Genomic DNA, 16306 nt, shown 5'->3' with positions numbered 1-16306 from the left:
GGTAGCCCCTAAATGGCTCACTCAATTTTTATAGGATCTCGCAGTTAGAAGTGTTTTGCAAAACAGCAAGCTGCACCCGCAGTTGTTCCACCTGCCCACCCTCCCCCCATGCCGCCATCATATTCACCACCTCCTGTTTCCCCTACCCACGGGGATCAAATAGAAGTTTCTGTGTTAACCCCCAGGGGACAGGAGCCTGATTTAGTATCACCATCTAAGACTCCACAAGCCACCCAATTTGGACTGGGAGCCACATCCACAGCAGGGCAAGTTCCCTTGTGCGGACATCCTATAAGAGGCCAGGGGACTCCCTTGGCCTTGAGGCGTCCGATTCTAATTTCCCCACAGGAGCCCCGGGGAACTTTGACAGTGGGGAACGAGTTGATTGACTCTCCAATAGATACCACTCCCCAAACCCTCCGTTTATCTTAAGAGGCTTGTAAATATTAAACAAAGGGGAAACAAAGTCATCCTAGGAAAAACTTGCCTGTATCTTTGAGATGCAAATGTCCTTTCTGGTCTTCTCAGGAACTCTCATCTCTGCCATCTTTCTAAAATGCACCCTTTTGAAAGAGGGTAAAGTAATTTAGAAACTGACTTATCAAGGATAAATAAAAAACCTAAGTGTCTTTTCTGTAAAAATTCAGCCATCTAGACAAGTGAGTTGGATTTGTTCCATCTGCCAGAAACCTAATTTGAATCCAACCTCTTTTTGTAAACTGATGGGCTTCACATGGCTGTACCTGACTCAGTGCTGAAATTCTGAAATGACAACCATGACGTCTCTGTATGTTTGTGTCCTTGTATGTGTCTTTGTCTTTGGATAACATTGCTGAGGTTGATTTGTGGATGAGCTCTATTTAATTGGCTTAAAGAAAAGTAAGCACTTACACACCAAACTATTCTAAATACAAGAGAAACTGAGCTACATGAGCTTCAGGTTCATGTGAACTGGGAAATATTCAGTATTAATTAAGACCTGGTATTAACGTTCGTTTGTTGATCTAATTAATATAGACATGCTGTTAGAGTCATCAACATTAAGTATAATACTTTTATTGTGCCTAGGTTTAATATAAGCTAAATAAAATCTTGTTATATCTGTTGCAAATTTGTCAGCAAGGAAATAACTTGATGTGAAGAAACTTTTAAGGAAAGAAAATGCAAATGAGGTAAGAGCTTTAGGTGAACTTTTTAAAATACTTATCTTTTAGGAAGGTCTATCTAAAATTAATCTCTCCACATATTTGACCACTTGAAAGTCAGAATTGTGCTAAAGTAAGTGACAAAAGGTTTATGGAAAGTGGACCCTGAAAAAAAGAGTTCTGTACGTGGTCAGGACTAAGTTTAAAATAAGTTTAATTGGGTAAATAAATACATTTTAAAAGTAAGCTGGTGCACAACTTGAATTTCGCTTTTCTCTCTGTTAAGAAGACAAGGTTTCTTAAGATTTTGGACTGCCTTTGATACCAGATTTTAAGTTTTTCTACCTTTTAAGAGATCTGTTCTGTACTTGCTTTTGAAATCTTTTATTGTTACTTTGGCTAAGTGAATAACTATTGTTTCACAGTGACATGGCATCCTATCTGTTTTAAACCCTTTTCTTATTTTTTTGACAAAACTTCCCAACTCAAATTATAATGAAGTTCCTTTGACCTCTAGCTAACTTTGGGGTGCTTCAAAGGGCCCCTGAAACACCCCAAAGAGAGATATTAACTAATTATGTTGAATGACACGGAAAGTGTTGTCAAATAAGCAATAAATCTTCTTAGGTTCTATTGTATGCCAAATGACACAGGTATTCTACAGATTATATGGAGTTCCTAAAATTTGGTATGTCCTGGTAAAACGTTACCAGTCAGAATTCTCTTTATTAGCTGAAAGTGTTGCATGTCACCGCAGTAACCACGTTACTTTCTCAATTGCACTGTAATCAGATTTACACGTGCCTTCTTAAGTCTTTCACCATTGTACACAGTCATGGTTTCACTCTGATGCCTTTGCAAAAATGCTTCCTCTTCAAGAAGGTTTATAGAAAGGACCTTTGGATAAATACAAGTTTCTGATTTTCAAACCATAAAGGTGAACTGGGTAAGAACTTGAAGAATTCTAATGGGAAACCTGATGGCTTCATAAAGCTGTTAACAAAAACGATTAGTTGCACATGCCTGGGTAAAAGGGTTATAATTTTGGTTATAATTTTGGTTATAATTATGGTTATAATTTTTATGGTTTCTATCTGAAAAATGACTGTTTTCAATCTGTGTTTTCCAGGTGTAAGCAAAACGCTCCCCTTAAACTCATTATGATTTACAGTCATTTGTTAAATTATACCCTTGTAAGCAGAATTGAAACATTTATCTTTTTCTCTCTACCTGGGTGATCCTGCCAGTAGCATATGCTTGTCTCAAAGATTAAGCCATGCACGTCTAAGTCCGCACCGCTGGTACACTGAAACAGCGGATGGCTCACTAAATCAGTTATGGTACCTCTGGTCGCTCGCTATTGCAATTGGATTACAAGTAGTTATACTGATCATTGTTCTTTGTTTCCAGATTGTTTGCTCTTTGTGTCTCCCTGCTGTACTGTGTCTTTGTTAACGTTACTAGCTGCATTACTTATATCCTGTCTACTTTATAAGATTGGTGTCTCTTACAGTGCCCACTATGGAACCAGGCCTCCAACAATACTTCAATGGCTAAACATCTTGAGGAAATAGACCACATTTATAACATGAAATAATTGTAATAGTGTGATTCTAGGTACAGGAGGAAGCAACAAGGGAAAATGTCTCCTGGATCATAATTAGATAGAGGATCCAGAAGATCTTTAATTAGCAATAGGGCCTAATCCAAAAACTAGCACCTGGAGTGGCATATCAAGAATTCTCCCCTGACCAGGGATGAGCCTCCCAGCGCCGTGGGACAAAATTTGATCCTGAAATGTCTCCCAAATATTGGTCAAAATCCTGACCAAGAGGAGAGGATCTGAGAAATGGAATATTTCCTGACACATCAGTCATTAGCGACTGCAGCCCCCCAACGTGAGCCGGTGAGCCCTGACGAAACTCAGGATGTGAGGATATAGGATACAGGCCCCGGACAGCTGAGGTACATATCAAATGAATGAGTTCAGTGAGCCCAGACTCTTGCATCTTCCTGTACATGGAAAAGCGCTGAATTCCTTAACTTGAGATGCTGCCTCCCAGGCTTGAAGCCCTCAAAATTCCCATCAAAGAGATCGTAACTCTCAACTTTTAGGCTGAGAATATTTTTTTAAGGCTACAGGTGTAAAGGACACACTTTCCAGAGAGGAACAAAAAAAACAAAAACCCAACGTTTGGAACACTGGCACCAATGGTGGACACTCCCGGAAAGATCCATCTGATGAAGCAATTAGAAGGGCCGTCACCCCCTTTTATCCACAAGACTGTGGAATGGACATTGACAGTAGGGAATTGTAACAGGGAAGAGCCATATCGGACTCCACATGGGATCTGTTCCTTTTACTGTAACCTTTGCCTTCTGCTGCTTTTGTTCACTAAAAGGATACTGTCTGTACCTGTACATAATGGCCTGCCTCGGGGAACCCTGTCCCTCTGTCTGAATGTTAAACCAAAGTGCCTTTGTTCAGGGAAACATATGGACTCCTTCCACCTGTGGATGGCTACAATTAAGAAGAAATTAACACATCTCCTCCCCGAGGCTGGCCATTCCAGGGGCTATTCGCAAAACTTATGGCCTTCTTACTTTACCTCCTCATCTCCTCCCCATCTCTGTATTATAAAAGAAACTGGCACCCAAACCCCGATAAGATGGTTATTTTGAGACTTTACTCTGCCATCTTCTCGGTCTGCAGGCTTTCTGAATAAACTCATATTCCTTGCCTCAACACCTCATCTCCGATTTATGGCCTGTCGTGCGGCAAGCAGAGCAACCTTGGACTTGGTAACATCTTTACTCAGGACACGGTGTCACAAAATGGGACACTGTTTTCTGTTTGTTTGTTTTGTTTTTGTTTTGGGCCGCGCCATGTGGCTCGTGGGATCTTAGTTCCTCGACCAGAGATCCAACCCGCGCTCCCTGCAGTGGTAGCTCGGAGTCCTAACCAATGGACTACCAGGGAATTCCCATGGGACACTGTTACCTGGCAGTCACGGCCCTCACCTTTGTGAGACAGAGGTAGTAGTGTAGCAGGATTGAGAATGTTGTAACGTTTAAAGATGAGGTGGTGAAAGCAGGATTTCACAGGAAGTTAATCTAGTGATACTTGCAGAGAAATGTCAATTCAGCGTTAAGAAGACTGTGGACAAGGTGTGGAGTTTGCAAATAAACTTCATTTTCTAGAGTCAAATCTGCCAAGGCTTCCACTAAATTTGCAGTTGCAGCTATAACCTTAAGACACCTGAGACGGGCAAAAGCAACTGAATCAAGTTGTATGCTATAACAGGCAATAGGCCTATGTTTACCACCATGCTCACACAGTTCTGCGCGGCCTGATTATGCCTTTCATGCACAAATAAAGTAAAAGGTTTTGAATAACCTAAGGTTAATCTATTAAGTAGAGATCTCTTTTCGAACTTAAAAGGGCTAATATACTTTGCCTCCAGTGGAGATCTCACCTTAAAGTATCCGGATCGGGCTTCCCAGGTGGCGCAGTGGTTGACAGTTCACCTGCCGATGCAGGGGACACGGGTTCGTGCCCCGGTCCGGGAAGATCCCACATGCCGCAGAGCGGCTGGGCCTGTGAGCCATGGCCGCTGAGCCTGCGTGTCCGGAGCCTGTGCTCCGCAACGGGAGAGGCCACAACAGTGAGAGGCCCGCGTACCGCAAAAAAAAAAAAAAAAAAAAAAAGTTTCCGGATCAACCTGAACCTGATCATTTGGGCAACCCTAAGGCAGGCAGCTCCTGCACTGCTTGTTTTAGCCTTATAAAAACCTGCTTGTGTTTATCTTCCCAAGCAAAGGGTTCAGGAACCAAATCTTTAATAAGTTCACAGAGTGGAAGAGGTAACAGAAAAATTTGGAACCTAGAGCTTGCAATAACCAGCTAAACCTAGAAATCCACAATGCTAGCACTTAGTTGTGAGTCTAGGAAGTTCCTGTATCAGCCTAATTCTCTCTGGAGATAGCTGCATTCCTTCAGTGCTTAGATTACGTCCTAGGTAATGAACAGTGTCTACGGATAATTGTAATTTTTCCTTTGTGTTCTTTCTCAGCTAACTGTTGCAGCAAATAAATGGAATCTTTTATGAATGCCTTATGGAACCTTTACAGTAGCTGAGTACAGCAGGAGGTTATCTCCATATGGTGAAAAGGCTGATTTCTCAGGGAACTAGAGGGTACTTAAATCTTGGTGAAGTACTTGGGAGGAAAAAAGAAGGAGTCCCAGTGAACCCTTGAGGCATAGAAGTGCAGGTATATTGTTGATTGTTCCAAGTAAAGCCATGTAGATATTGGCTGTTGGGTCTCCGGGATGCTGAAGAAAGGTCTCCAACTGTAAACCATTTCAAGTCAGTTGAAGCTTGTGACAGAAGGGTGGCTAGGTTTGGAACAACAGGAAAACAGGGGAAAACTATTTTTATTAACAGCTCCCAAGTCCTGGACAAATCGCCATCCTGCCAGGTTTCCAACCAGGCAAGATTGGCATGCTGCAGGGACGAGTACAGGAATGATTACCTCCTGGGCAATTAGGTCTTCTACAATAGCTATGGGACCTTGTATGACCGCAGGCTTTAATAGCTGTTGAGGAAACCTAGGGAGAGGCTTAGCTACATCTATCTGAATCTTTATAGGTTTGCATTTTTTTATTCTTCTCATGTTAACACTGTCAGAAGTAGCCCCCAAATTTGCAGGCATCTCCATCCAATTAGGGAACTTTTGTTGAACTTCCGCTTTTAGGTCCAGGACAGATTGTAAGGAACATAACTGATCAGGTTCACGTTGATCAGGAAATTTTAAGGTGAGATCTCCACTGGAGGCAAAATGTACTGGCCCTTTGAAGTTAGAAAAGAGATCTCTACTGAATAGATTAACTGGGGCTATACTGCATAGCAGAAAGGAATCTTGGTTGAGATAAAAATTCTCTCTGAACTGTATTAGGTACTCCCACTATGGAAACATCCTCTTTACTCAGAGGGACCTGTTGTTCTTTGAGGGTGGGATTTAGAGTAGAAAGCACAGCTCTGGTTAGGGCTAGGGGTAGGGTGTTAAAGGGTTAGGTAATTATGTTTACAGTTAGGATTAGAGTTTAATGTAGATTTCAAAGTAAAATATGAGAGTGGGGTTTAAAGTAGAAAGCATAGCTCCAGTATCAACTAAAATTTGGCAGTTTTTCATTATATTTTCCTCTGGGCTGTTTAAGGTCATTGCTGGTAATAGTTTACCAGAGAACCTCTGGAGTTCTGCCAACTAGGGGAGAGGGTCGGGGGGGCCCTCCCTTTGAGACAGATATGAGAGCATTTGTGAAGAGTTTTCATAGGACTTTTGAGGACACCTCTTTTTCCAGTGTCCTCACTGATTACAAATGAAACATCAACTTTGGGTCATCAAATTGATCATGGACCCCTAGGAAGTTGTAATGGGGGAGGCCCAGGTGTCATTTTGTGTCCCTTGCCTTAGAGCTGTTGTAACTGTAAGGCTATGAGCTTGGTGGATTTCTGTTTGTGATCTTGCTCCAAGGTCCTTTCAAAATGCTCAGCTATAGTCACGAGTTCAGTCAGGCCTATAGCCTCCCACCCTCTTTTCTGCCCTTTTATCAATCCACTAATCTCAGAAGATAATCCACTTACAAAGAGGGCAGTTAAAGCAGGCTGAGTGGCCTTTTTATTCCTTGGAACACCAACTGCTGTAAAAAGAGAGCTTCCAAACTGGCTCTAAAGTCTTCCACAGATTCACCCCTCTTTTGTTTGTATGAGTGAATAATAGAGCAATCATTATTAGGTCAATTAATAATAGACGAAGTGTGAGCAGGGAAGATTTTAGGAATAGCTTATAAAAGGTTAGTTGTTATTCTGCAAGCCTTTTTAGGTTGAGGATCTTGAATATCATCCTAGGGATTATGTCATTTTGCTTCCCACATCCATTCTGGGGCTTCCCCCAGTCCTACCAACATGTGTACAAGTGGATAAAGATCTAGCAGTTTGGGGACATACGCCCTGACAGTGACTCTAAAGTCTTTAAAAAATGTTGGGGGTTCCTCCAAGGTTTAGAGAATTCTTTGACTACAGCTCTCAGTTCAGTCTTTGACCAAGGGGTAAAGGACACCTGAGGGGGCTCACCTGCAATCTCAGGTAGTTTTACTTTAAATGGCAATTGTTAAATATTCTTTTTGGAATAGAAAAGTATTTCAGACAGAAAATGAGTAAAACAAGAGTACTCAGGTGAAAAAGGAAAGGGGGGGACAGTAGGAGTTAAATCTGCAGTCACATCCGTCCTATGGTCTTTTGTTTCAGGTACCTTTTGTCTCTTTAATTTTTCATTAGCTTTTTGTTCTAAGTCTCTCAACGAAGCTATTTTGGAATCTTGAAACCGTCTGTAAACTTTTACATACCAAGTAAAGCAGGCATCTCATTCTCCCTGTGCAATCTGTGAACCCTTGCTCTCTAGTGTTTTCCTTAAATGTACAATCTTGTCTAACTGGAACATGCCCCACAATGACCACTGTAATTCTAGATCAATATTAGTATAATTTTTCCATCTTTCTAAATATCTACAACCTCCAGGACCATAGTTCTTAAATATAAAATAAGCAGGTGTGCCAGAAGCTGGCATTCTCAACTCTTTGGCGATAAAGGATCTCATTTCCTTAGCTAGCCTTTGTCAACCCAAAAGAACACACAAAAAACCTGCGCCTTAATGTATCTGCAGTAACAAAGAAATGTTACTATGTCCTGGACAAAAGAAGGCCTGGTATGCACCACCACCGATTCCCAGGGATCCTTGGACTGAGGAAAAAGATCCAAACGGCAAATCCCAAGGAAGGGGGACTGCAAACTGATTCCAAACAAAATGGAGAACTATAGCCACCACCAACAGCTCCAAGCATGGAAACTGGGGGCTGATTCCAAACAGATGGGCAAGTGCAGACTACACTGTCAGCAGTGCCCAGTGTGGAATCCAGGGAACAAAATTAGGGGCTATGGTTTACCACTCCAAAATATACTGGCAATAACCAAGAGATGTTACTGTGTCCTGGGAATTTCCATCTGAAAGGCTAGGGGTTTGGCCTCAAGGAGAATCCTCTACCAGCCAAACTGACCTGCCCTGTAAAGGAAAGCCAGTTAGATTGGGAGCACAAACGCAAAGAGAATGGAGCTCAAACCAAGAGGAGCTTACCAACAACCTTCAGGAATGGCAAGAAAGACAGTGAACTCAAAGGAGTTGTGGGCACCACACCTGTTTCTCCTTGTCCCAAATGTTATCAGAAATTTGCTTCAGATCCCATCACTGCCACCAATATATTTACCTTTTTCTTTTTAAAAAGATAAGCATTTAATCATAAAATCATCTTGTTAGCAGTAGCAATCATAAGAGTGGATTTTAGAAAAGTGCACATACATATTTTTATACAGAACATTTCTGGAGGGATACATATTAAACTGTTAGTGGCCACCTCTGCATGCCCCCAATGTATTAAAAAACAAAATTTAACGGAGTAAATTGGAAGATTTACTTTGAATTTTGAATAAATTGGCCTTATTAAACGATTCATGAATCAGGCAGCATCTCATCTGATAGAAAGGGAGATACTCCAACGGGTTACACAACATGGAAGGCTTTCTTTTTTTTTGGCCAGGCCACATGGCATGTGGAAATCTTAGTTCCCCGACCAGGGATCGAACCCATGCCCCGTGCATTGGAAGCGCGAAGTCTTGGCTGCTGGACCACCAGGGAAGTCCCAGAAGACTTGTATAGTAAGGAGGGTGGGACAAGGAAAGAAAGTCATCATCAAGGGAAAAAATGGAAGTTCACTGGAGGAAAGTAAAACTTCAGGTGACAACGGCGTCTCATTGGCTAAACTGCGGAATTTTCTATTAGCTATTTCTATTTTCTACTTTTTGTTGCTGGCCAGGAAGGAAGTCTTCCCTCCTCCAGCTGGGGTAGTAAAGTGGTTGCACTTCCTCTTTGGGGTCAGTAAATGACCTCTTCCTGTTGGAGTAATTGATGATGAGTGGCACGGCATGAGAGCTCCCTCTACGGGCCTTCCAGACTCCAATTCTAGTGCAGGTTTCCTTTTGTTAACATTCACAGCATGTTTTATTGGCAGGAGGAGTCACAATGAGGGAGAAAAGGCCACAAGACTCACCATAAAGAAGGCTCAGAAATGCTTGGGTGGGTCCAAGGGAGGCACAAGGTGGCTGTGGGGTCAGCTGGTGGCTACAACGATCACATGGTTCCCTCTGATGGGTTTGCAGCTCGATGTGGAAGAGTGAATAAAAGGGTCAGTTCATCCTATCAGAGAAACATGAAACTGAGATAAGCTTCCCACTGCTAGAAGCATCTTGAGCCTTCAGAAAAGAACAGAGAACATGTCTAAAGGGTTTGGGAACATCAGAGCCGTATCTCCTCAGAGTGGGACTCCCCAGGCTCTCCAGGTCTCAGTCTCCAACTCTCCCTCAGTGACAAAGCCTCCCTACCTCTGTCCTTGTCAGCTCAGTGATCCCTAGAGGTCCTGCCTATCCGTGAGGACTTAGGTTTCCATGAGACAGGTTGGTTGAGACCTAGTGATACAGTTGACCAGCCTGATATGCAACAGTTCCCACCACCCTGGGGCAGTTGGGCTCAGGGACACATGGCTCTGGACCCCATGTGGAGGGTGTCCTTGCACGTCCGCTGTGCCACAGAAGAGCCAGGAATGCCTGTAGCTGTCCAACTGATTCTCAGGGGGTTTTCCTGGGAGAGCCCTTGGTCATCTGACCTCCTATCCAGGAAGCCCCATGACTTTCTGATTGCTGCCTGTCATGCCAACAACACACCTGTGAAGGTTCTGCTCTGCATGGCCATCTGTCCGCCAGGCGCCCCCTTCTAGGGACCCAGACTCTAGGACCACACAAATGCTGAAGGAGTGTCCACCTGCCTAAGGTACAGACACCCCTGTATCCATCTGCATGATTTCTACTGGGAATCAACAACATTTATGGGGATTCTCTGGCCCTAAAGAACAGACCAACCTGATAGGAGCAATGCAATGATTCACAATTACCAGGGTCAATGCACATATACAAGGGCCCATAGCCCCAGAAGCCCCACTCACAATTCACATGAGTGTCTCATACATACCCACCGATGCCCAAATATTCTTGCTTCATACATACACAATCCAAACACGCACATCAGTGGTACGCTGCTAAGTGCTTGATAAAAAGCTCTCCGAGAAAGGCGGGAAAGACTTCACTTATGGTATCTACATGGTATAAATATTCCCAGCATGACCAATTTCAAGCTACCCACCTGACATCACTAAACACACAGCTGGGAAGAGAGATGCACCATTGACTCTCCCAAGACACATCCCATAACTTTTCCTGTGAATATGTGCACAGAATCCACTTACACCCCAAGTAGAACTCTCAACTCCCACCACAGATATATAACCAAAAGGATACCACAGATACATTTGTGTTTGTACATATATATATATATATATATATATATATATATATATATATATATATATATATATATCCTGAACACACACCCTCACCCTGAATAAATACACAAACAGGCCACCTCTTACTACCTAAATTTTTACAGATGAAACCTTACTCACCCTGAATATTCACATTCCACTCTCACAACTATATATACACACACAACATGGGCCTGAAAACAAACATGTGCAACCAATATGCCATCCAGATGTACACACTGAGTACCTAAGCACACAGGGTCACCAAGTACACAACTGTCTCATGTGCAACCCAAAAAAAGACCCATATGCAATCCCACAGCCCTAAAATACATATACTGCAGGATTCCTGCACACACACATAACCTACACAGCCCACTGGTTTCCAAACACACAAACTAAACTCTCACATCCCACAGAATACATACCCCAGAAGCCCCACGAACTCAAAAACACACACAGACACAAATAATCTATACTTATCAAATACAGCTGACCCTTGAACAACTTGGGGGTTAGGACGCCAACCCTCCATGCAGTGGCTCTGCATCCATGGATCCTGTAGTAGTCCTGTAGTAGTTACTGAAAAAGAAATCCACTATAAGTGGACCCGTGTGGTTCAAACCCGTGTTGTTCAAGGGTCAACTGTACATGTAAGTCCACCTCACTAATACTGAGAACACACATACAAGCAACACCACTAAATTCTTCAGGCATTACATTTTGAAATAGACACATAGAGGACTCGAAGCCTCCTGCTACACTCACAAATCACAAATACACACATCCACAAACTACTCATGAGTATACACCCCAAATGCTCAGACACACTCAAAACAGAAAAACACCGACAACCTCTGCAGGCTTACTAATATACATACACAATTCTCACAGACCTATGGACACACACATGCAAATATTCCTAACCCCTGAACATATGGATCCCCTCCCAAACACTATACATTATGCTACCTCTCCAGAATACAAGCTCCCCACCACTACTCCAACATACAAACTGTATATGTGTGTGTGTGTGTATATATATATTTCTACCCTCACCCTGAATATATAGACAGACCACCTCTTACTCCTACCAAACACATGTATAGACACCCTAGCGTTCTCCAAAGAAATACACTTTGAATACTCCTAACAACTCCATACCTTATGAACAAACTCTGATAATGCATGCACCTGATGATGGACACGCACACGGATTAGAATACACAAGTAAGATACATGGAAATATGTCCAGCAAACCATTTATGAAACAACTTCCATATATCAAATTATCCCTAGCTATCGGGAGCCAGCTCACACATATGCAAGTACTAACAAATACCCGTATCACATATTTCTAATACATACAAATGCAATTGTCCATCTTCCCTGTAGAAACATAGAACCCCACCTCTCTATCAGATACACATATACTCACTTCCCAAAATACATAAGCCTAAGAGGCTCCTACTGAAAATTACAAATGCACAGCCTCAGCAAATATTCCTCCAAGTGGCCATGCCCCTTGAATACACACACAAACTCATTGAACACACAACTCTCCACAAGTCCCAAATAGAACCACAATTACCCAGTACACTACAAACAGGCAATAATGTCACCCTATACGCCCTTTGTTCCAAATACACATACAGTACCACACTACTGGCGTATACATAACCCCATATTCCCAACCTCTCACGCAGAATGAACTCTGCCATCTTGCAGAATACAGGATCATACAAACACAACATACCTACACATTCAACATCCACCAGCCCCATAAAATAGTCACAGACCTGCCCTCTACACATCCAAATATACATACACAGCTCCTGAAAATGCACACCCACAAACACCCCATAACCATACAACATGCCCTGAATACACAAATGATCAGCCTACATTCCCCAAATATACAAAGTTAACAGACTGGACACCCAAAGTAATATACACCACTACTTTTCCTGACATTGCCCTTACGCATATGCAGATAATCCTTCCAAATCCACCATTACACACACACAAATCCCCAAATTCATGGGTGAAAAAAACACATGTAAACATATTCCCCAAACACCAAATTATAAACACCTAACCACCAACTCCTTGAGTAGGCCTGCGTCACATCTCAACACCCTCCAAATACAACACTCACTCTTACACACTCTCACAAAAACACAGGCATGACCTCCCTTCAAACACAAATATCCACGGACAAAACCAACCCACACATTTGACTACCTATCAGATTCCCACCAACCAATTAAGTATGTACAGACCCCATCTATGCTTGCAAATCAATCATGATTTGACACCAGACTACAAATACATGTTTATTACCACATTCAGCAAAGTTGCTCGCATCACTGACAAAAGAATGCAGTTTGAACACAAGTGTTGACTGATGTTTTTATGATAAGAAGGAAGACACTAGTGAAACGATGAGTGTGTTCCTTCCATCTTCACTCATTTTCCAATCACCTGAGCTACACCTTCGGAACCAGATGAGGGTTTTCAACTCGCAAGAACTTCCCTCTAGCTTTTGTACTCTTCACAACGCGCAGACTAGAACGGCACCTGTTTAATAGCTCGCACACACTATTTAGCCCCCACTGTAGGCCCCGCAATCACTGAACCCTTCATGCAGCCGGCTCCCCAGTGGTGCCGATAATCCTGGGGTAAACATCTCAAGGGAATCGAGCTCTATGGGGGCGTGAATCCACATTGTGGGGAGTCTCCTTACATGGACAAGGGCACAAATAACCCACAGGGTGAACAACAGGGCAGAGCGGTGACACCTGAGGGGTGAAAAGTCCCCGTACCCCTTACCTCAGGATTCCTAGAATTGACTCTACAGGCCGCCATGACAGGCCCCTCCCCGCCGGACAGCCATTGGGGCCCCACCCTCGGCGCTCGCGCATGCGCTCCTGTCTTCCGGAGCAAACTGCCACAGCAGCCGCCGGGAGCTGTTGAAGGACGGCGATCCGCGTGCCCGAGAGCCCCGCCCCAGTGGGCGTGCACAGGCGTGCGCGGGCGTGCAGGCGCGGGGTGCGCGGGCCTAGGAGGTCTCTGCAGGAGAGGACAGAAATGGAGGGTCGGGCAAGCTGCGGAACTTCTCTGGCGACGCTCCTCGCTGGGAACCTTCGTGACGGTCTCTTCTTAAAACCAGCTCTTGGGAAATGTGCACTCGTGAGTTTTATATTGCACTCGTGAAACCCATGCACTTAGCTACAAAGAGTTCTGGAGAGCTCCGCTGTAAGCACAGTGGCCTCAAATTGGGCCAAGTACTTTCATGTCCTTTGGACTGCCGTTCCTTGGTTCTTGTTAATGTCTTTCAAAAAACAGTAGGTCCTTTTTCCTAGCACACCTGAAGTTTCCGTTAAAGAACAATGCTAGCAAAGAATTTCAGACCTGGGAAACACTCTTAAGATACTGTCTCCTGACTCCGTTCCTAGAGTTTTTCCAACGCATTTACTCTACTAGAATATTTTTTCTCAGTGTTCACAGGTGTTTCCTTTGTACGGTTTTGGGGTTTTTTAAAAAATAATTTTGAGAAAGAGTTGACCATCTGGGCCAATTTCAACAGGTAGTATGGGAACAATTTTATTTTCCCTCCCTCCTTTTTTATAATATCTTGCAGAATTTCAGTTGACAATAAAACAACAACAAAAACAGTAGCGGGATCGACTCACTGACCTGACTTTGTAAACTTCCCGAAGAGACGTCAGTCATCAGATCCGCTTTCTGGTCAAACGCAAGATTAGAGCATTTCTCACTCAACAGGATGCCTCTGAAGACCCCTCCCATGTAACAGCACTAAGCGCCTCCAAGTGCAGACTTGAAAACTCCACAAGACACAAACATGGTATCTCTTCGTTTCTTTAATGTTTCGTGATTGAGTGGAAGATGGAACTGTCTTCTGAGGCTTGTGATGCATGTCCAGAGATGTTTTTTCTCAGTAGTCAATGCCCGCCCCCACCTTCTGTGCAGGAATAGTCAGAGATCATGATCCAAAGGACTTTTAGATACTCCCTTCTGTGACTGGTCTTCCCAAGTTACATTTGGGCTAATTTGATTATCTCTGTCTGTGGGGTGTAGGATTTTGAAGTATTACAAAAGTGATTGCAGAATTGGGACTGGCTAATTTTTGCACAGTGCAATTTTTGTATCAGTGGCCTTGAGAAGAGTCCTTCAAATACTGTATCAGAATTATGAGTGAGAATCTTGTAAATAATTGGTTGAATGACTGAACAAAGGGAGGAAGCAACAAGGCAGCCTGCCTTTCTCGAGTGCCTGGGTACAATATTTTGCCTCACCATTCCTCTAGTATGAAGTTATTGGTTGCAAATCATTTAAGTTTTCCTTCATTATTAAAGCTCCAGGGCTTCCCTGGTGGCGCAGTGGTTGAGAGTCCGCCTGCCGATGCAGGGGACACGGGTTCGTGCCCCGGTCTGGGAAGATCCCACATGCCGCGGATCAGCTGGGACCGTGAGCCATGGCCGCTGAGCCTGCGCGCCCGGAGCATGTGCTCCGCAACGGGAGAGACCACAACAGTGACAGGCCCGCGTACCGCAAAAAAAAAAAAAAAAAAAAAACCCTAGGTTGATGGATAAAGACGTGAAAGGAAGGGACTGTCATGTTCAACCTCGGTGCCGTGAATCAAAACAACAGTCTATAAACTGCCTAAAGAGGCACACGCCAATTGTGTTGCCACTGTGGGAGGTGGAAGGAACTTTCGGTTCTTGCCTACCTGCCAGAGCCCTCGTGGAATGTCCCCCCAGCGCACGCCACCCCGACCCACGTGCCCTCTGCCCCTCCCCCACCGCAGAACGGTTCAGCCCGCATTTTCCGGTTTACTTTCAAACGTGTCCCTCGTTGACTTGGATCCCGAGCGTTTGCTGAAGCAGGTCGCTCTCTGGCTCCTGGTCTTGACTTTTCTCATTGAGGCTACCAGGCAGCAGTAGTCCGTGCCCAAGCCTGCAGGATGGCTTCAATAGGAGGTAAGCCTATAGGCTGGGGGTGTGTTCTCAGAGACCCTGCCATCCTCACATCCTTCAGGTTCACACGTTACACTTAACTGTGGGCACACAGCTGGACTGAAGTAGAGGGAGAAGAGAGCACTGGACGCACAAGGACATTTCACCTGGGGAGACTGGGGAGCCTGAAGAAACCTGAGACTGCCCTGGGGAGGAGGGGTCGTTGCAGGTGGATCAAGAGGAATTGCCCTGGCAATGGAGAAAGGATGGCAGCAGTCTGATTCTTTCTAGAAGGGAGACAAGCCACTTTGAAACGTGTGTGTAAGGATGTGTGTGATGTCCTGGTGGTGACACAGGGAGGGTCATGAGGAAAGCCTAGAGCTGTATTGTGTTCCTGAGGCACCTGAAGCTTGCCTCACCATATCTTTCAAAGGGATTTGAACAGGAGCATAGTGTATCTCAGGGGGCCGTGGGGAGAGATGGTCTTGGTGAGAAAACTATTCAATGGGGCTGTGTGTGGCCACACCTGCAGTGAAGTGTCCTCTCCGAGAGCTAGGCAGGGGGTTACTCTAACTGCCGCAGCCCACACCTCGTCCACTCCTCCCAGCCCAGAGCTCACTTGTCAGTTCAGGTAACTGTTGCCTTGGATTCAACAGGGGATGGGCAACCGTTACATGTAACTTCAGCCAAGAGAGGGCT

At 44.1% G+C, this 16306-nt stretch overlaps 1 protein-coding gene and 1 pseudogene across 6 annotated transcripts in view; both read right to left on the bottom strand.

Moving 5' to 3' along the window:
- The window catches only part of LOC309808828 (centrosomal protein of 78 kDa-like), a 1511271-nt pseudogene that overhangs the window by 1164220 nt on the left and 330745 nt on the right, over positions 1 to 16306 (bottom strand). The gene's annotated exons all lie outside the window — the stretch shown is intronic.
- LOC309807088 (uncharacterized protein) overlaps positions 1 to 16306 on the bottom strand; it is a 457860-nt gene that overhangs the window by 353831 nt on the left and 87723 nt on the right. Inside the window, exons 3-4 of one of the 5 annotated variants that reach the window (XR_014294486.1) lie at positions 9306 to 9451; positions 4280 to 4302 (exon numbers count right to left, since the gene is read on the bottom strand). The exons of 1 other annotated variant lie outside the window; for it this stretch is intronic. Coding sequence is in view for 1 of the 4 variants with exons in the window: in XM_082626317.1 (XP_082482443.1) it covers positions 9447 to 9451 (5 nt within the window). In the remaining 3 variants the exon portion in view is untranslated. Of the gene's footprint in view, positions 1 to 4279; positions 4303 to 7898; positions 8472 to 9178; positions 9452 to 16306 lie in introns of those variants that run through there. 3 more of the 5 variants (XR_014294487.1, XM_082626317.1, XR_014294488.1) reach the window with 3 other exon arrangements.

Source organism: Mesoplodon mirus, assembly GCF_964341445.2.
Source record: "Mesoplodon mirus genome assembly, chromosome: 7".
NCBI lineage: Eukaryota > Metazoa > Chordata > Mammalia > Artiodactyla > Ziphiidae > Mesoplodon > Mesoplodon mirus.
Note: the sequence above shows the minus strand (reverse complement) of the source record. Positions and strands in the feature narration are given on the sequence as shown.